Genomic DNA, 21,465 nt, shown 5'->3' with positions numbered 1-21,465 from the left:
CAGCTAAATTAAACCTTTTAGGCCAACAAGGGATATGATCCAAAGAAGCATAGCCAGCAGGCCGTGGGAGGTGATTCTGCCCCTCTACTCTGCTCTGGTGAGACCCCACCTGGAGTGCTGTGTCCAGCTCTGGAGTCCTCAACACAGGAAGGACATGGACCTACCTGTTGGAACAGGTCCAGCAGAGAGCCACTAAAATGGCCTCTCCTGTGAAGACAAGCTGAGAGAGCTGGGGTTGCTTAGCCTGGAGAAGAGAAGGCTCCAAAGAGACCTTATAATGGCATTCCAGTACCTGAAGGGCCTACAGGAGAGATGGGGAGGGACTCTTTATCAGGGAGTGGAGTGATAGGAAGAGGGGGAACGGTTTTTAATTGAAAGAGGGGAGATTTAGATCAGATACTAGAAATAAATTCTTTCCTGTGAGGGTGGTGAGGCACTGGAACAGGTTGCCCAGAGAAGCTGTGGGTGCCCCATCCCTGGAGGGGTTCAAGGCCAGGCTGGATGGGGCTAGTCTGGTGGGAGGTGTCGAGGAACTCGATGATCTTTAAGGTCCCTCCTAACTCTTAACCATTCTATGATTCTATGATCATAAGCAGTGGTGACGAGCACCTTCACAGACCTATTTTGGTACATATGGAAATCCACAGTTTTCAGTGTAAAATACCTGTACACACATTTAGTTTTTTTTAAATTGTGAAGCTCGTACATTCTAGTTCACAGGTTTCGTAATGAAGAGAAGCTTCCCCTGTGATTCTGCACTTTAGGTAAAGCCCATTTTCAATAGCCTGTCACATTTAACCTAAAGAACATCTTTATTAATTAGCACCCCAGAATATACTCTAAATTGATTTTTACAACTTTTAGGACATCTGTCTTGTAGGGACAGAGCTGAAAAAGCCGAAACAGAAAAACAAATTTGCATTATTAGCTTAACTGCAGCTTGAGTTAGTTATTCTCTTGAGCTTATTATTGTATGGTCATGGACAGAACCATTGTGCTTTTACTATCTGATAGTAAAATAAATATTTTAAGAGAAATTGATCACATATTAAGGAAAATTATAGAATTTAAATCTACGACTAACACTCAGCTAGTACTTTTATGTGCAGTTTGCAGGATTCTGGGTCACTGGTTTGAACCTCACCCATGTTATTTATTCAGTTAAAGTTATTACTGGATGTGGGCCTGACAAAGGACTCTAAACTCCTCAGAACTGTTCTGAACTCAAAGACCTTAGTCTGCATTACAGAAAAACATTTAAGAATAAGGTGGTATTAATCGAGTTTCAGATGTGTATTTAAAAAAAATAAAAGTCTACAAGAAGAATTTTACCTAAAAATCCATTGAGCCTTTCAAAATCAGTTTTTTTCGTATAAGTGACCTCACCTGTTCATATAATATCTCAAGAGAGACTCCATTCTGCAGAAAACAATCCTAAAGACCTTTTGGCTTTGAATAAAAGTTCAATGCTACATAGTCTCAACAGAATAAATACTTAATCTCTCCACACAGGAAAAAAAATCAGTCTGAGTGAGTGGATCAGGAGTTAAATACTTAATCTCTCCACACAGGAAAAAAGTCAGTCTGAGTGAGTGGATGAGGATGAGCCTTTCATTGACTTGGACACTGTCAGATGCAAACCGCAGACAGCTGACAGTTTGCAGCCAGCGTTTTGGGGATCTCTTGCTGTGCCAGCTGGGACAGACCTCTGAAGTCAAAAGGTAAGAATTTCACCCTGTATTATCAGCAAACCAAATCCTCGAGAAAATATCTTGTTCAGAGCAGCAGTAGTATTAAATTCTTAATCTATTTCCAGTTATTTGTATAGTTCTGGAGTGCAACTGGCTGCTTAGACTAACAGTGAAAACACCTTATAACATCTCTTCTACCTATAGGATACACACAGGTAAAATGGGATAAAATTCCTTTTGCTCTGCGCAAGATTGTCTTTCTAAATTACAGCAGTTATGTCACACGCCATCAGACCCGTTGTCATTTAGAGAACAGGAAACAGATTAGCATTAAGAAGTGGTTTGTCCAAAATCATTTAATAAATCAGCAAGAGATAACTAGAAACAACATCCTCACCTCTTGAGTACACATCCAAACAATGCAGCATTTTTTTCCCCTCTATCAGCCAGCACCTAATCACCTGCTTTAAAAACTTGTGCTTCTAGTTTTCAGTTTAAAAATCTAAGGTCATAGCAGCTCAAGATCTCTCAACTTTAGCATAACACAAATTCGTAAGTATTCTGAGCAAAGGAATGGCAATGCAGCTGGTATTATTTATGTATTTTTTGTTATTCATAAAATTAGCTTATGTTTCAGGGTATTACTGACACAAACCTGAGAGCTTGTCACCTGACAAAACGAGTTCCTTCCCATCTTTTCTGGTATAACAGACACAGGCCAAAATTTACTGGCCCAAAAAACCCACAACAAGAGATTCTTGTGCTCATCCATCAGTCTATAAGCACAAGAGGAAAATATTTTTACTTTTCTTTTCCTCTCTCTCTCTGACTTTTCTCCACATAAGAAATTCCTTAACTTATGCTGTTGTTCCCCTCTGCATGACACTTTCTTTTCCTCTCTCTCTCTGACTTTTCTCCGTGTAAGAAATTCCTTAACGTTATGCTGTTGTTCCCCCCTGCATGGCACCGAGTTACAGTTCTGCAATGAGCACAGACAGCAGCTTTCTTCATTTTAGCCTCAGAGCTCCCTGGAAACACAAGCTTTCTAGCTGTTTTAGCAGCGTGTGTTTGACTGGTGCCACCAAGAGCAGAGATACCATTATGGTGGAAAGATGTGAAGACCGTTTGGTTGTTGCACAAGGGCTTCGGTGCCACAAGCCTGGAAAGCCCGTCTGTCCCCAGCTGGTAGCCGCACCCTTGGCCACCGCTTCAGAGATTTGTTTTGCTTCCCCCTCCTCTCCTGCCTTTAGATTTTAATGCCTACACCTCCTTGCCAACAAGGAAGACAACACAGAAGTTATTCTGCAGAGAGTTCAAGAGTTCAGTAACACTCATGTAGGTAATTAAATTTCCACTCTACCTACCAAACAGGTAAGTTTCAAACCGGCACCAAGAAAAATCGTCAATTTGGGAAAATTACTGTCTACTTCCAGTACAAACTGCTGGCTATCTGCTTTTAATCTGACATTGTCTTATGTTTCATAATTGCACAAGGCAAACAAGTCCTCTTCCCTCTTATGGTAAAAACTGGATGCATCTGAAAGGCAGCCTTCACGTTCACTCTGATTAACAATGGAATTGAATTCAAGAGTATTGACTGACATGATACCAGATTCCATAAAGATGAGACATACAACCTTAGTTGCCAGTGTTTTAAACAGATACATTATTTTTCCAGTTTTACCCTTTTATAAATCAAACCTGTATGCTCTATATTATCTGAAGACATTACCATCTAAAAATACCATTCTATCAGTATTGCATAAACATGAGGTTGCACATCCAGACACACAGTCACTTTCAAGATTCAGGCTAAAGCATGACTAAAACAGCCCGATAGTAAAGTTATAATTTTGCTAAGTATTCAAATAATTGAAACAGTCAATTTAAAAGTAGCTAAATGAAACTGTAGAGAAGTTAGTGGGGAAACAACAGCGGTTCTGACAGCTGGATGCAATTCCTGTGAAGAGGTGACACACAGCGGGTGCATCAGGTGACAAAGGATGGCAAGGAAGTCCACTTAAACCAAAGAAACCAGTCAGCCCAATACTGAGGTCTAACACAACAGCTTTTACATATTAAGCAGAAGGGCTAGCATTCTCTGTCACAACACATCCCCTGGGCTGAAGCGGCCAGCCTTCCAAGAGAAGTCCACCTAAAGTCAACCTGGTACGTCAGTTTCTTCATTAAGCACCTTTATTGCCATTTTGTTCCTTGTCAATAGTACACAGTGATATTAACAGACTTCTTAACATTAATCCTCAATAGTTTATATGGTTAAGTCACTTCAGATAACTCACATTGCACCATATAAACTATTGAGGATTAATGTTAAGTCACTTCAGATAACTTGCATTGTCAACATAACTGTCAAGTGGCCAGTTAGTCTGCTAGACATTAGATAATCTCATCAATCTTTGGAGTGCAGTGGTATTCTGTGAATGCAACAGAAGCTTTTACTTGACAGTTAGAACTTCATAGTGTAAGAAGTTAGAGAAAGACCGTGAAAAGAGGAAAACAAGTTATTCAGGATCATTAGCAACCATCTTCAGTTCAACAATAAGGAGGTAAATGGACTGCACACAATTTGGAGGGCAGAGGGGGTTAAAAAGCAGCACAGTCAGAGGCAAAGTGCACCCAAAATGGAAATCTGGCAGGGGAGCAGCACAGTCAGAGGCAAAGTGCACCCAAGATGGAAACTTGGCAGGGGACTTAAAAGGAAAAAAAAATATAAATGAACAGCCCACAGAAGGTTTCATATAGCCTCAAGAATGTGTGTGAACCTGATAAAATTAATGAAGATATTACTTTGCCTAATCCAACTGATGTCTCATGAAAAGAAAACAGGCAAAGAGATTTGGGTCCACTTAGATGAGTACATGAAAACTAGCGCTACTGTAACAGAAGGATCAAAGACACATGTAAATGGTCACTGGAACTCCTAAACCTCTGACCAAGCACCCTAAGCCTTGAGATAAAGGAAACCTTATGCTGACAGACAGATTTAGAAGAATCATATATGCTGGGTCAAACTGAAGGTCTCTTAAGCCCTGTATGTTAAGAGCAGCCAGTAGAGGATGCTCATATATCTTCACAGATAAATCTTAAGTATCTAAACATCTGGGCTCTGCAACCCTTGTGCAGGCAAAAATCCTTGGATGAGAGTAGCCTGAATTTTCTTTGAAGCAGCCACAATTGCTAATGAAGCAAGTGACAGCTGGGATTAGTGTGCACTTCAGCTAACCTCAAGGTTCAGGCAGCTTTTTTTCCCCCTCTGAAAATTAACCCGCTCCCATCAGACTACAATGGGAACCCTTTATATTGTTTGCATTACATTTACACATTGCTTTACAGAGCACAGCACCCTTTTGAAAAAAACAGGCAAACAGTTCACATTTATGTACTTAAACTTTATTTCTTCATAATTACAGGCTATTGTTAGAATTTTTAAACAAAAGGGAAGTCTATAAATAGAGGCTAATCCCACCTGAACAAGTGTTTTTTTTAAAAAAAAAAACAGTTAAAACTTCATAACGTAATGCCATTTAGCTCACAGCAGTGGTTTGTTGGTAGTCTGAGTAAAAGTACTATAGTCAGAGTCAGTAACATGAAATGTAACATCAAATGACTCAAAACTTTAAATTCCATAAAGGAAAGCAGGAATATATATATAATATATACATATAATATTGTGTTGGTCCACTGAGTATACATTTTTAACAAAAGATAAGAGTCTATGTAATCCAGTTAAGCATATGATTTGCAAGATTAGTGTACACTCATTACAAAGATGTATAGATAAGTTATAACTATTTAATACTTGCAAAACTTTAAGTTACTTTTTTTTTTTTTGAGCAGATGTTTAAATGCTCATTTCCCAGTGCAATAGAAAAACAATCCCAGTCAGGTTACTCATTTTTCCTGAAAAATTGAAAACTATCCTCAAACTTGTACAACAGCAGCATTGATAGGTAATGGGAAGAGCTTAAATATACTGAAGCATGGCTGAGTTCTCCCCTTTCCCCGCCCAGTGCCGTGTGTTGAAACACTTCAATTTCCTCAACAAAAAGACCACAGGTTAAAAGTGCAAGAAAAAAAAATAATCTCTTGATGTTTATGCTGCTGCCATCCATTTTTCTTAGATAGGGAAAAGATTACTCTTTTTGGAATTATTTTAATGAAACCGATTCTCCAGAATAGAGTTCTTTCAAAATGAACAATAAGTTATTTTCATTAAGTTATTTTCATTAACATTCTATCAAACCTACTCTGACTCAGTGACCATAAAGAAATCATTCAGTTTAAGGTGCAACTATCAGTTGGCATTCAATAAATTACATATACAGAAAACAACTGTGGTTAAAAAAAAATAAAATAAAAAAAAAATCAGACTACCTGCTTTTTCTTTCTATTCTCAACCCTATTTCAAATTGAACTTATTAAACTTGCCAGTTCAGCTGCATATTTCACAGGCAAAAGTGGCTCAAATAGCAGTGGGGTCTCATATTTGACAGTCGTCTTGGCCAACAGCAAATGCACATGTATCTTCAGCTTAATTGCTTTACAAAACAAAATAAAAGGTCTGTCTTAATACCTATGACCATGCAAGAAAAGCATTAAAGGTTTCAGAAAGACACATTCTTTCTTAGACTCCATGAAGATTATTATTTCAAATCCAAATGCAGAATCTTCAATGAAGAGAAAAAAAATATCTATATATGCATACATATAAAATAAAGCACTCCACAACTCTGGCATTACTGAAACCTTTTTAGAAGGATGAAAGGTTTCAAATGACTAACTGCTTGATGGGAGACAGTCAGCCATGGCAGAATAATTGCTATGTTCACTTTATGCTCAATTACCAACTGCTGACAGATTACAGTCAAACTACAATCTCGCTATCTGTGTTTTAAACTGATTTGCTTACAGCTGGGAAAAGTACTTTGTTCTCCTGGAAGCTTGAGAGAAATCGAATGCTAAACTTAACAGTTATTCAAACAATAACCAAAAGGATTTAATTTAGCAGAAACATTCACACCACTTTCAGAAATTTAAAACCTTTCATAGTTTCTTGTATATATGTATTTTCTGATTAACATTTAAATAGGTTAGGTATTCAGGAAAAGGGACAAAACAGTTGACATAAGACAAAATCTTATTCTAAACTTCATGCTTCTGATATTTCAGATTTACTGAGTGCAATAGCCAGTTCCAAGTCTTCTTGCTCTTGCTGTTTTAGTCTTGCCAATCTTTCTTTCTCTTCTCGCTCACTTTCCCTCTTAGCCCATTCAATCATGTCTTCTTCAGTTGAATACTGCATTTTTAAAAGATAAAATAAACCAGATTAATAATACAGTGGTAACTAATACTGTCCAAGTCCTTGGTTTAAGGGACAATTACACTTTTTCCAAAATTTTATATATTCTAGTCTTCAAATATTACTTGTTTTTAAATTTTAATATACTATTAACACTATCTTAGTCTAAAGTTTAACTATTACTAACTATATTGAAGCCATCCAATTTATGTACTTCTATGAAATATGCCATGTTTCAAAATTCAGTATTAAGTTTCAAAAAAGTTCCTGAGCAGAAAGTGCTATAATTTAAATTCAAACAATTTTGGATCAAAGCCAGTCTATGCAAGAAAATTTTTTAGTAAATCAGGAGAACATTTTGCAAAATACACCCCTCTCACAGTGTGGGACATTCTGATTGACCCTACTTTCATTAGGGCTGATTTTTTTCCAGGTGACAATGACTGCAAAAATTAGCTGTATAATGACCATTTTTAACTGGGCGGATAAAAAATACTTCTACCAAGAAACAGCAAAATAATAAGGTAATGGTAGAGTTAGAAGCCTAGTAGAAAGAAAGAGAAAGGTCAGTGTGATAGAAGAGGAAAAAAAAGGAACAGATTCTTTCCATGTATATTGATGTGAAAAGAATGAGCTAAATTTCTGTGGCGCAATGATGATAAATCAGAGACAGTTAAGGGTATTATCTTAAATAAAATACAAGAGATTATGCTAAAGTCTGTTTCTAGTCAGCATGCAGAAAAGCTAAGAGAAGCCCATGTCTTCATGAATGTCCCAATGTTAAGTCTGAAAGGGTTATCATACTATATTCCAGCTGATTCAGATGTAGAAATTAGCTAGTAATCAATGTACAAAAGCTTGAATTTTCTCCATAGTTGACTTAGTATTTGTGGTAATTGCAGCTGGGGGAGAATACTTTTTCCTTCATAAAGATAATGAGCATTTTTGCTTTCTCCTCCACATTTCACAGTCTCTCCTCCAAACTGGCTTCTCAGTCTCTCTAACAAATAAGAGTGATAACAGTAACAGCATTTCAGAAACTATCATGCTACAAGACACATCAACCAGTGCAAGTCAATCCTGAGAGCCTGTCAATCCTCAGTTTACTTCAATCAAGCACATAGTTTATTAGGTCTGAAAATTAAAAAAATAAAAGCAATACGATCAAGATACTGTAAATGCAAATTGCATTTAACAGGTATCAAGCTTGAAAGTAAGATGATGCCTTTTAAAACTCCTATTTGCAAAAGCTCAAAAGAAAAAAAATAAAAATATAGGCATGCACAAACCTTTAGATTTGCTTCTACTGCTTGGACACCACGACTTCTATGAAATGGATTCTGGTTATAAAGAGACACTTACTTCTTTTTACTTCATTGTACACAAGTCTGGAATTTACTAACCATTCAAAGCTCACCAAATTATGTTTCATTAACATACACCATTATGAGGCTGTTTATCAATATTTCAGTACATTGAAATTATGACCAAACAGTTCAGTGACAGCTAAATTAAAATCACACCTTTTATTTCTAATTGGATAGTTAACAGTGCGCTTGTTATAGATATATAATTTAAATTATACTGCACACTCTGATAAAATGGATAATCCCTAGAACACAGGTATTTTAAAATTTCTATTTTCTAAAAGCTAGGGGACCTCCATGGAAAAACTCATAAAAGCAATGCAATTTAAACATTAACGACAACATTTTGCAGTATTTCATTTTAGGACAGCCTCAGCTGTAAACGAAATGTAAATACTGTTTTAACTGGAAGCGATATCCCTTTTGTACATGGGATATGTTTTAATATTTTAAATTAGACTGAAGACTTCAGTGTGAACAATTCAAAGCTGTCATTATACTGAAACAAACGTAAAAAGTGTTTACTCACAGTACTGAAGTTTGCAAAATTGTTGGGGTCAGCCTCTTTACTGACGCTGGTGGGAGCAAATGGATCACAGAATAGATCTGCTTCTTGTTCTTTGGGAATGTCTGGGGTGGGGAAAGGCTGAAATGGATCGCTCGGTTTAAAGGAATCTGAAGAGTCTATTTGATTGATAGGTCTTTTCCCTTAGATTAAAATGAATTTAAAATGAATTTAAGATAGCAGGTAATAACATGCCAAAAATAGTTTAAAAAAAAAAAAACAAATTCAAAAGCTACTTGGCATGCAACCTCTTCTGATAAACTAATGGAGTTGCAATGACTTCAGAGGAAGGGTTGCCAATTTAAAAAAATGAGGGTATGTTCTACAGTTTCTTAAAGGGTAATCAGGTAAAGAAGAACACACAGATGTTAATGATTCAAGAACACAGTTAGGTACTAATCAACTATTTTGGGAAGAGAATTTCTAACAGTTTTGAGCCCCTATTCTATCTGCAGAGTGTTTTTTCTTCTGCATATGAACTGTCCATTATCATTCCAGCAAGGCTCTTCTATTATTTGTTTGGATCAAGTTAACACCATTTCATTCAGAGGCTAGAAATATATTTGTAAGTCTTAAAAACACCATGTCTTCTCCCTGTGCTAACACCTGGGATTTCTGTAGTTCTTAAACTATTGGAATGAAGGGGTATGATAACAGGCTGAACTGTTTTGTTAATCCTTGCCTAAGTACCTGCAGATATAACGGAATCAGGCACAAGCCCCCACTCGTTCTTTTTTTCAGCTTAACCCCAGTCAGCTTTCAACACCTTTGAGGACATTAACCCAAATACTTCCAAGAATAGCCGAGTTGAATTTCTTCCCACCATTCCCTCCGTATGTCACTGCTTACAGAAAAGGTTTCACTGCAGTTTCTTCAATTCAACTAACAGGTTCTGCAAAGTGGTTTGACACTTAAAATGGTCACATTTTAAAACTTGCTTCTGTTGCCATTTTAAAGTGCAGAATTGAACCAAAGTGCTTATTGTTTTGCATATCACTGTTGCAAGTTAGTCTAAAAATTCTTTTAAGGACCAAAAGATATTCTAATTTGGCAATGATTTAAAGGATACCCCCTTGAGAATACATGATTTATTCAGACACCTCCCAGATAACCTTGCCATGGCAGCCCTCACTCACTGCTGATCCTCTGTTACTGGCAAATGATGCATGTCTATTTCTTGGATAACGTGGGAGAAGCAGCTTCAAATGACATCCAGGAAATTTTATTTCTACATGGGTTATGAATTGTAATAATATGAAATTTCAAATCTCCAAATCTGCCACAAAAATCATGAAATGGGGGTGCTTATCAGTATCTAGAAAGGCAATAGATTTCAGAGGCAAGCAAACAGCCCTTCTGCACACTCTCCACTAGTGTGATGAATTAAGAGGCAGATTTTGGGGCATTTCTTTGCAAAATCATTCCCTTTTTTTGAATAAGGCCAATGGAGTAATTAAAAACAAATATACTTAAGAACCTTCATTTTTTATTTCCATTAGGAAAATAATTTATCGGGAATGGTTACTTAGATAACCACAGCATCATTTTTAATATGTGCAAATTAAAATACGCTACTTTTTTTCTAGTCATCTTTTGATACTGATGATGCTGTTCTGCCACTAGAAGCTTGCATTCTAAAAGCAGGTCTATAAACCACATTATAACCACTCCTATACAATAAAGTCAAAAATCCTTTTTTGTTTTTTTAAATAAGGACCACCACTATCAAAACATTCAACTATCAAACACTCAAATTATCATCACTTGTCATGTCAGCTGGTTTAAGGTTATTTGCAATGAAACAGTTTACTTGCCAGGCATAAGGATGAACCAGATCTTGCATCAACATTAGAAACTAAAAAGCTGCATTTAAACTTTAATATAAATACTCCTACATTTGTGGTGTCCTCTTTCTTTTGAGGAAAAAGATGAATATAAGTTTAAGTTTCATGCTGCAGTTTTCCAAATCACCTTAAGATTCATCCATATAGTGTAATAGTGAAAAAATGATGCAGTAGAGTTTTTAAGGAAAATGAAACAAAGGACAGAAACTTAAAAAGGAATACTGGTAATCTATCTCCAATCTATGCAATAAAAACTTGAGAGTGAGGAATCTGCTGTAACATGGGCTTGTTGCTACCACAAGAAGGTGTTCTCTTTGACAATCACGGCCTTTTCTAGAAAGCAGGGTGGCTTGTGCCAGATCAGACCAGAGGGCTCAGTTCTCACTTGAACAGAGATCAGCACAGGAAATTTGGGTTCATTACTGTTGCGTTGGCTGGGTTTACTCCTACAGACACCCGGAAAATGTTAATCTGAAAACCTGAGACAGTCATTTAACCCTATTTAATTAATTTTGCATTAAAAACAGAGGTTTTGTAATGGCTAACACACACTAATTTCTCACTCTAAACATAATTTAATCCAAGATTCACAAGGTATCACATTAGTAACCATTTAATTTGCAGCCATGTTATCTTGCAGATACTTATAATAACTCTATGTTTTCCTGTTTTCTAATTCCTGTCTCTCTTCAAAAAACAAACTATGATCCCAAACACCATACAACATTTAACTCTGAGGAAATCACCACCAAATCGGGAACAGACATGTGTCACATCTTGCTCATTTATTCTAAATTCAGACACTTCACCATCCCCTCAGAATTGTCCCACTGCCAATGCTGAAGCAGCTAATTGTTAACAGCATCTCAGTATCAGCTCTTACCAGGTGGTGGTGGACAGGGCCTCGTGGGAGTTCCTGTTTTAGGGGGCAACGCAGGAGGAACATCCTCATTTTTAGCTGGTGGTTCCTCAAATAAGTTTTTAGTTATGGTCACATTGTTGACAGAACCTGATGTGGAAGAGCTAAAGGGATCTTCATTGTTGGCCTTCAACAAAAAAAAAAACAGCAACATACACATTTTCAGTGCAATTATACTATACTTCCCCTTCTTTTCAATGATACAATATTTACTTAGAACTGAAAGTTTGGACTAAGACAAAAAGAAAACACTTTTGTTTGGTTTTATCATCCACATACTCCAGGAGATGGAAAATGAAGGAAAATCAGGAATGGTTAGCGTGCACATCAATATAGAGTGCAGTTATACATGCAAAAGTAATACTTTTGCTATTAAACTCAGCAAATTAAAAAATATAAGTATTTTCTCTATAATTGAAGTAATATTTTAATTATAAAACCACGAAGATTACACTGCATTCTTCACAACGGAATTGCAGGACAATTTACTATAAAGACCTCTTTTTCAAGAACGTCATCCACTATAAATTTTCAGTAGTGGCAAAGCCATAAGGAAACTGTTGGTAGAGAGATAAAGCTACGTCTTGTCACTGTGGTGGGGTTCATGCATTTTCTGTGAGGGGCAGCAGCATCACGTTACCTTTGACAGCGTGCTAAAGTCAGCAAAGCCACTTCCAAAGGATTCATTTCCAAACAGAGAGGCAAAGGGGTCTGTAGCTAAATACACATGAATCAAGCAAACAGAATTAAATTAAAATATTAAATTAAATATGAAAGAGATTGAAGAAAATCCTACAACGTAACTGTTACATGTTTTGCAGCAGAGACTAATTCAAGTGAAGTATTTTACGAGGTGGGCACTTTAAGTTAAGTAGCTTTTACAAAAACTCTAAATGTCAACTACTGATTAAGAATAATAATTCTCCTGAACAGGGAGCAATTAAGAAGAAATACTGGTATTCTGGTTTCCTACATAAAAAAAAAAGTTAAATTCCACTGAAAGTATCAAATAATGATACTGCTGGGTGTTCTGCTAAGATACATGTATGTATACACACAGAGATATTTTTGTGTGCATAGACCCATAAAAAAAACATACACAGACGTATATTTATATGAACACAAACAGGAGCTCCCTTCTGACTGTAGGCTCACTTGTGGAATAAAGTATCTAAACCTATTATCTCAATCTATTTCAACATTTCATTCTTACTAGCCTGAAAATATGTTAAAACTACTATTCTACTGTAAAGCAACAAGTGGACTGTCTTTACCTCATCTGTGTCTCTAGAAAACGGCATTTTTTTTTCCCCTACAATTAAATTGCACAGGTTTACAATCTGAAATCACACGTGGATTCATGTTTTGGATTGCCACTTGTCAATGCAATTTGGGAAAACAGCAGATTAGAGTCTTCCCTAAACCTCAATGGCAAAAATTCTTGATGAAGTAGTCACATCTCTTATAGAATAAAGCCACTTGTATTAGAAATTAACATGAAATCTCTAAAAAACAACCCTGATGGGAACCAGTACAAGCCATTCAAATAGTCCAAACACTTAGATAAGGATATTTCACCAGTTTTAGGTAAGGCACAGGAACATTTTTGTGGAATCAGTTTTCAGTGATACACGCTACAGATGACACAGTTTCGTTTTATAAAATACCCCCCTGCAAACTTACACCTTATGTCATACTTTATAGAGAAATTCAGAAGAAGTAGGAAACAGAATCAGTTTTCAGTGATACACGCTACAGATAAGACAGTTTTGTTTTATAAAGTACCCCCCTGCAAACTTACACCTTATGTCATACTTTATAGAGAAATTCAGAAGAAGTAGGAAACACCAAGAAAGCTCCATTGCAAATTCAGTTAAAAGACTAGAAACAAAAACAAGCAATAGCATGGAAAAATAAACCCCCAGAAGTCCGTCATGTATAATCTACTTTTACCTTGATCGTTTGATGTAGTAACAGTTGTTCCACCAGGAGCAAAAGGGTCATTCTTCTTTGATATCTCTGTCTAAAATTAAAAGAAAATCCTTTGGAGGGAAATTTGTTTTTCAGCTTAAACGATTCCAAATTTTAATAATAAAATCATTATTTATTTTAGTTTAGAGGTTTTAATATAAAAAGTTTTAAGATAAAATATTTAAGTAGCCTTTATCGGCATCAGTGAACAAGCCTGTTATCAGAAAGCAAACTTACACCTTATGTCATACTTTATAGGAAAATTCAGAAGTAGGAAATCCCAAGAAAGCTCCATTGCAAATTCAGTTAAAAGACTAGAAACAAAAACAAGCAATAGCATGGAAAAATAAACCCCCAGAAGTCCGTCATGTATAATCTACTTTTACCTTGATCGTTTGATGTAGTAACAGTTGTTCCACCAGGAGCAAAAGGGTCATTCTTCTTTGATATCTCTGTCTAAAATTAAAAGAAAATCCTTTGGAGGGAAATTTGTTTTTCAGCTTAAAAGATTCCAAATTTTAATAATAAAATCATTATTTATTTTAGTTTAGAGGTTTTAATATAAAAAGTTTTAAGATAAAATATTTAAGTAGCCTTTATCAGCATCAGTGAACAAGCCTGTTATCAGAAACTCCTCTCAAAACAGTGATCAATACTTTCGAAGGATGAAAAAGGGTACAAGGTGTGCAACACATTTGGCAACCATTAACGGGATTTCATTATTCTCAAATATTCTTACCTGTGGAGCAGTGGGGCTCCACACTGAAACATCTAAAAAAAAAATGTTTTGTTTTGTTTTTTTTTTTACTTCTGTCATCAGTGAACAAGCCTGTTATCAGAAACTCCTCTCAAAACAGTGATCAATACTTTCAAAGGATGAAAAAGGGTACAATGTGGGATTTCATTATTCTCAAATATTCTTACCTGTGGAGCAGTGGGGCTCCACACTGAAACATCTAAAAAAAAAATGTTTTGTTTTGTTTTTTTTTTTACTTCTGTCTCATCTGTGACTATTTCTAGTAAATAGGACACAAAAAAGAAAAGACAGAGCCATGGGGTAAGAGGTAACCTTTTATCTATATAATTTCTGAACATCAGCTTTTCAAGGCATGTCCAAATGCACAAAATCAGTTATTTTGTGCAAATGCTATATAGGTGTAAAAGGTGTGCTACCAAACTTACTGTGATATTACTGTTGTCTGCAGTGCTAAATGGATCAGTGCCAGCAGTCACAAAAGGATCAGTGGAGGACTGCTTGAAAAAACAGTCAGCTGCAAAAGGATCTGAGCCTTTGAAGGGATCACCACCAAAGGGATCTGAAAAATAAACACCTCATTAACTTTTCTGCTCGCTTTACTTAGCTTGGTATCTTAAAAACTAAACGTTATATTGCTTTCTTTCATACTGCAAGAAGGTGACACATTTAAGACCAAGGATCTTTGAAGTATGAAATTAATCTATGAATAATTTGTATTCTGCAATTCAAAATATTGGTCAAGCCAACACTTTCTGCACATCATGAAAACTTCGGCTGGTGCCAGTGGTTCCGTTCCAGAATCATCTGAGCCTGCAGGTTCTTTAACCAAGCACTCCCAAATACCCCTAGGAATGGAGCATTTTACAAAACTTATTGTTTCTCACAACTCTCCTACTTATCTTCTTTACTCCTCAAACACAATAGGTGTTTTCTTATTTGGGACTTGGTGCACAATGATATTTTGCTATAGCCTTTCTACTGGCCATTTTGCTTTTTTGTCACCAATAACTGCACTCAGGACCAAGCAAATACCATTGCTTATGCAGCCAGTCTAAATAGAGACTTTCCACCTTTTTTAATATTTAGTTCTAAAGAAAGCTGGTGAGTTAAGAGCCTTTAAAAGAGTACAGTCCTACTTTGCATACAGAACAGGCAGCAAGAGTTTGGGGCCTTCTGTTCAGCACCTTCACGTACTTAAATCCCAACTACGGATACTTCCAACGGCAAGAGAAGAGTTCACTGGCAATGGGCTTCTCTGAAAAGCTTTAACACAAGTGGCCAGTTGTTACTGCCATATATTCATCTACCCCATGGTGACTTTTTGTGTCATATCCACCCATTTTGCACTGGAAGTGGTGACGCTTTTCCCACATTCTCTTCTGGGAGGAATCATTAAGAAAAACAAACACATTAGAAGTTACAAAGTTACTTACCAATTTTCCCAAAAGGATCATCTTTGAAGGGATCACCTGTTTTTTTAAAAAAAAAGTTACCTTGTCATAATGCATGTATTCAGTTGAAGTCCTTTGTTTACAAACTAATTTCTACAGCTAAAATGTAAACAACTTTCACTCAGAGGAATACTTTCACTATTTTCAGTGGAACTACATGAGCTAGCATTAAACAAAGCAAATATTCATTAAGAAGCAATATCAGCATGAAACACACACAAAAGCAGCCATCTCAAAGATCCATTTCTGTCAGCTGTTGTCAGTAAACACCCACATTAACCCCCCAAATGAGCAAGACCGGCAAACTGGTAACAATGGACAAAGAGAAGACTGAGGTACTCAACACATTTTTTGCCTCAGTCATCACTGCCAACCTCTCTCCCCACACCCCTTGAGTGGATAGACCTCAAGGCAAGGACTGGGGAGCAAAGTCCTTCCCACCGTAAGAGAAAACCAGGTTCATGACCACCTAAGGAACCTGAACGTACATAAATTTATGGGACCTGATGAAATGCATCCCAGAGTCCTGAGGGAATTGGCTGATGAAGTTGCCAAGCTACTCTCCGTATTTGAAAAGTCATGGCAGTCAGGTGAAGTCCCCGGTGACTGGAAAAAGGGAAACCTTGCACCCATTTTTAAAAAGGGTAGAAAGGAGGACCCCAGGAACTACTGACCTGTCAGCCTCACCTCTGTGCCTAGGGAGATCATGGAACAGATCCTCCTAGAAGGCACATGGAGGACAGGGAGGTGATTTGAGTCAGCCAGCATGGCTTATCAAGGACAAGTCCTGCCTGAACAACCTGGCCTTCTATGTCAGAGTGATGACTGCAGTGGGCAAGGGAAGAGCTATGGATGTTGTCTAGCTGGACTTTTGTAAGGCCTCTGACACGGTCCCCCACAGCATCCTCCTCTTTAAATTGGAAAGGTATGGATTTGATGAGTGAACTGTTCAGTGGATGAGGAATTGGTTGGAACACCAGAGAGCAGAGGTCAACAGCTCCATGTCAGATAGAGACTGGTGAAAAGTGGTGTCCCTCATGGATCAGTATTGGGACCGGTACTATTTATTATCTTCATTACCATAGACAGTGGGATTGAGTGCAACAGCAGCAAGTCTGCAGATGACACCAAGTTGAGTGGTGCGGTTGACATGCCTGAGGGACAGGGTGCCATCCAGAGGGACCTGGACAAGCTCCAGAAGTGGGTCTGTATGAACCTCATGAGGTTCAATAAGGCCAAGTGCATGCTCCTGCACCTGGGTTGGGGCAACCCCTCGTATCAATACAGGCTGGGGGATGAAGGAACTGACAGCAGCCCTGCTGAGAAGGACTTGGGGGTGCTAGTGGATGAAAAACTGGACACAAGCTGACAATGTGCGCTCACAGCCCAGAAAGCCAAGCACATCCTGGGCTGTATCAAAAGAAGCATGGCCAGCAGGTCAAGGGAGGTGATTCTGCCCCTCTATTCCACTTTGGTGAGACCCCACCTGGAGTACTGCACCCAGTTCTGGAGCCCTCAGCACAAGAGGGACATGGGTGGACCTGTCGGAGCAAGTCCAGAGGAGGCTGACCAAAAAGATCAGAGGCTGGAGCACCTCTCCTTTGAAGACAGGTTGAGAGAGCTGGGGTTGTTCAGCCTGGAGAAGAGACAGCTCTGAAGAGACCTTATTGTGGCCTTTCAATACTTAAATGGGCCTACAGGAAAGCTGGGAACAAACTTTTTAACAGATCTTGTTGCAATAGGACATGGGGTAATGGCTTCAAACTAAAAGAGGGTAGATTCAGATTAGATATAAGGAAGAAATTTTCTACAATGAGTGTAGTCAAATGCTGGCCCAGGTTGCCCAGAGAGGTGGTAGGTGCAGCATCCCAGGAAACATTCAAGGTCAGGTTGGATGGGGCTCTAAGCAACCTGATCTAGTTGAAGATGTCCCTGCTCGTTGCAGGGGGTTGAACTAGATGACCATTAAAGGTCCCTTCCAACCCAAAATATTTAATAATTCTATGATTATGTAGTATTTACCACCACAGTAATCCAAGCTGACCACTGACAGAAGCTTAGCCCTGATTTTGATTACTTCTCACAGGCACCAGGGATGGTAGCTCCTAAGTGTTCATTTCTATACTGGATGCATGGTCCCAATTGCATCAGTTCTACTCTCTCATCTACATCTAAGAGACACAGACATACTATCTACCCCTGAACATACTGAGCACACAAAGCCCAAAAGGTTGGCTATTAACAGACACCTTTCTCCTCCGAGAGGCTGTGTCATGTGCTTTAAGTAGGACCACTTAAATATAAACAAAAATCAAACCTTATTTACAGAGAAACATTCAAGCTGTTTTAAATTATTTTATTCATTAAAAATAATAAATCTGCACTGACATTTTTTCAGAAGCAAAGTGCTCTGAAACAAATTCAGCTTATTTTCCTTTCAAAGTGATACGAGCTAAATTGATCAGACTGTGTTGACTCTGGAAGCATGTAAAATCATATTAATGTGGCTGAAAACATCTGCTTCAGCAGCTAATCCAAATTAACTCCCCTTCTCCAAGTGGCTCCATAGACAGATCACTTCTTCCAACATAAAAAGAAAAAATAAAATCCGAGCAACAGCATTCCTAAGTGGCAAGGTCTTAAAATAAAGCATCGCACTTCCCCAAGACGAACAGATGGTGCAGTTCCACATTACCTTTCCCTGAGTGCCAAACTCCCCAGAAGTAGGCCACAGCCATTCATTCTCAACCACCCACACCCTCCCTACACCGCAGCTCTCTGAACCCTCAAGTTGATCTGTTTGTGGCTCTGTGCTGCAAATTAGATTAGTGACATCACACGTATCACAAATGTGCCCACACCTTTAGGACCAAAATGCAACTGGGGTTGAGGCAGGGGGAGGTAAGATACAAATTCCAGAAGAGCAGTGAGGGAAAGTTGAAATTTTCCACAGCTAATTAGAAAATTCAGATGAAGGAAGGAGAAAAACCCTGGAACTCTCATTTCTATTTTTGTTAAGCTATTGGCTCCACACTCCTGTCACTCAAACACCTTCACATTTATTCTATAAAGAGCAGTTCCAAGGTGAAGACTCGTCTGAGCTGTGTTCATACAAGACCTGTTTCTGCAAATCTGCAGAAACTTAGAGAGAAAGGTTTACTTACTGCCAACAAAAGGGTCAGACTGGAAGAACTCTAAGCTGGCTTCAGAAACTAGATCAGGCAATGGATGAGATTCAGCATCAAATGGATCTTCCTGAGAAATGCAAAAGAAATAAAAGAAGGTAATAAATTTTTAAGACATGCAGGACAGAAAACACTTGTGTCATCTTGCATTACCACTTAGTAGCTTTTTAAAGCTGGAAAAAAATGGACCCAACTAGAATTCTACATAATTCATCAATGGAGATCCAAAATATTTCCCAACAACAGCCTGCCTGCTATATGATATGAAATGCTTTCATGATATCACATTCTAAATAACACCCGTATGAAGCAACAACTTTATTTCTCTGTTTTTTATGACCATGATGCAAGCCTGGAACAGTTTAATCAGAATTTTTAAATTTACTTTTTCCTGAACAAACTCACTTTTTTGGTAATAGCTGCAGCTGGGGTCTCTTTCTCTTCTTCCACAACAGAGGCTGTTGTTTCAGGACTATTTCTTATCTACATAAGGATAAAAGCAATTCTCCGTAAGTGAATAGAAGACCATGCAATATAATTTTAAGTATTAAAGAGCTAAAAAAATATTCTAAAGGATACATCAAGAGGTTCATATTTATTACAGAACATACTGAAGTGTTCCATAAACCCTGTGAAAGTTTTGAAAAAAACCAAATCAATCAAGAACCTACTGAGAAATAAGGAAGAACGTTTAACAAAGAGAGCTTTAGATTTGCTGTACTGTTCCTTATTTCATTCTTGTTGCACTAACTGGAGACAGCTGCTCTCCTTTAATGTTAATTTACTATTCAATTTATGATATTTTGCTTTGGAAACAAATACAGAAAAAAAAAATTTATTGCCACTTTCCAGCCAAGCTAAAATTGCCTCCTTTTCTGCTTTACCAACTTTCAGACTGCTGAAACATAGTCCCTCAGAATAACACCCTGAAATTTCATTTCTGCAAGTGTTTAAAAACATAATCAATCTTGATACATTCTTAACTTATTCCAACTTCACAGCTGCATTGCATCATGATCAAGCAGGCAAAACACCACTCACTGGAGACACGCTGTTAATTTGTTCATCTTCTGCTATACTTTCCCTTTCGGCGTTCTCATTAAGGTTAGCAGTTTCACTGCTGCTGTTGCTCAGACTAGAATGATCCACAGTTCCATTAACAAGTGTATTATGTGGCTGAGAGCGCCAACTAATTTGGTTATTTTCCAATTCTTTCAGCTCAAGAAGTTTTGTCTGCACCTGTAAAGAGAAGTAATGTATACGCGTCAGTATGGCGGTACACAGAAGCAGCTCGCATTTTCAAAAGGAAATATAATAAATCCCACATTCTTTTAATCAGAGAGTGAAATTTGAGAGATAAGCACAACTCTGATTTAGAAGAGATACAACGCATTTGAAGGGCAGACCCAGGAACCTTCTCCTGCCAAGGAAGCAGACTGCACCACTGGCAACATCAAGACTTTTTTTTTTCTACTCAAACTCATACAAACAGTTGTGAAGCCTTCAGGGTTTGGGTTTTTTTTTTTTTTTGGTTAGTTGATTTTGTTGTTTGATTGTGGGCAGGTTTTGATGGTGGTGGTTGGGTTTTGTTCTTTTTTTTTTTAATTATGCATTTTGCAATTATTGCAATTTCTTTAAGCTCTAAATGAAAAAGGCTGCTTTATAGGAATTCTCATCTTCCAAGGAAGAAAGGTATAAATTCATTATTTTCTCACACACAGTTTCTGAAGTCTACAAAATTCACAATGAATCTTCTTAAGCAGACAGTTCACATCCACAGGTTATTATTTCTGCAATATGCTTAATGCAGTGCCTCAAAGCAAACATTTACACCCAACCTGCCAGTTATGAAGGAATTATTGGATTTGGCAGATTATGCAGAAGCATGAACATAGTTCAGATACTTAGGTGTCTAAATCCCACTGACTTCTGGTAGGTCAGTCACCTAATTGAGTTTTCATTGCCTCCCACATCATGAGTTGTGTGGCAGGAAAGAGAACACCGGGTGTCTTTCAAATACACTGACCTCAGACCAACCATTAGATAATCTTGCCTAAAGCACCTATTGTTCATTACTTGTGAGCCAAGAGCAGTATAATCAGGAGTAGTGATATAAAACCTATAAGAAAAATATGTTTGTAGAACAGTCAAGCATAGCCACTTATATGAATTGGCCTCAAATCTGTTCATTCCAAGTACCTCTTGCTAATATGATAATATTGAAATAGCACAACCGTCTCTACTTCTGATGAAACAATGGAAAATCCATTTGCTCACTACTCAGTTTGTAAACCCCAAAGCCAGATTTAAAAATTATGAATGTTACAAGGCTCTTCAACAAAAGAAAGTGTTCTTGCATGAACACTAGTAGTGAAAGTCTTCAGAAAAAAAACCC

The 21,465-nt window shown here is 37.6% G+C and overlaps 1 protein-coding gene across 5 annotated transcripts in view; it reads right to left on the bottom strand.

The window, feature by feature from the left end:
* Nucleotides 1-5,080: 5,080 nt before the first annotated feature.
* EPS15 (epidermal growth factor receptor pathway substrate 15) overlaps nt 5,081-21,465 on the bottom strand; it is a 52,346-nt gene continuing 35,961 nt past the window's right edge. For 2 of the 5 annotated variants that reach the window (XM_014939334.1, XM_014939336.1), the window contains exons 16-25: nt 20,112-20,309; nt 19,476-19,553; nt 19,050-19,140; nt 15,868-15,903; nt 14,860-14,993; nt 14,064-14,133; nt 12,347-12,423; nt 11,671-11,833; nt 8,908-9,086; nt 5,081-7,008 (exon numbers count right to left, since the gene is read on the bottom strand). In XM_014939334.1, the coding sequence (XP_014794820.1) occupies nt 6,862-7,008; nt 8,908-9,086; nt 11,671-11,833; nt 12,347-12,423; nt 14,064-14,133; nt 14,860-14,993; nt 15,868-15,903; nt 19,050-19,140; nt 19,476-19,553; nt 20,112-20,309 (1,173 nt within the window). In that variant the 3' untranslated portion in view covers nt 5,081-6,861. Of the gene's footprint in view, nt 7,009-8,300; nt 8,338-8,907; nt 9,087-11,670; nt 11,834-12,346; nt 12,424-13,659; nt 13,730-14,063; nt 14,134-14,859; nt 14,994-15,867; nt 15,904-19,049; nt 19,141-19,475; nt 19,554-20,111; nt 20,310-21,465 lie in introns of all 5 variants that reach the window. The other 3 variants (XM_014939337.1, XM_014939335.1, XM_014939338.1) reach the window with 3 other exon arrangements.

This window comes from Calidris pugnax, unplaced genomic scaffold (genome assembly GCF_001431845.1).
Source record: "Calidris pugnax isolate Ruff unplaced genomic scaffold, ASM143184v1 scaffold18, whole genome shotgun sequence".
In the NCBI taxonomy this organism is placed as follows: domain Eukaryota; kingdom Metazoa; phylum Chordata; class Aves; order Charadriiformes; family Scolopacidae; genus Calidris; species Calidris pugnax.
This window is presented reverse-complemented; position numbering and strand designations above follow the sequence as displayed.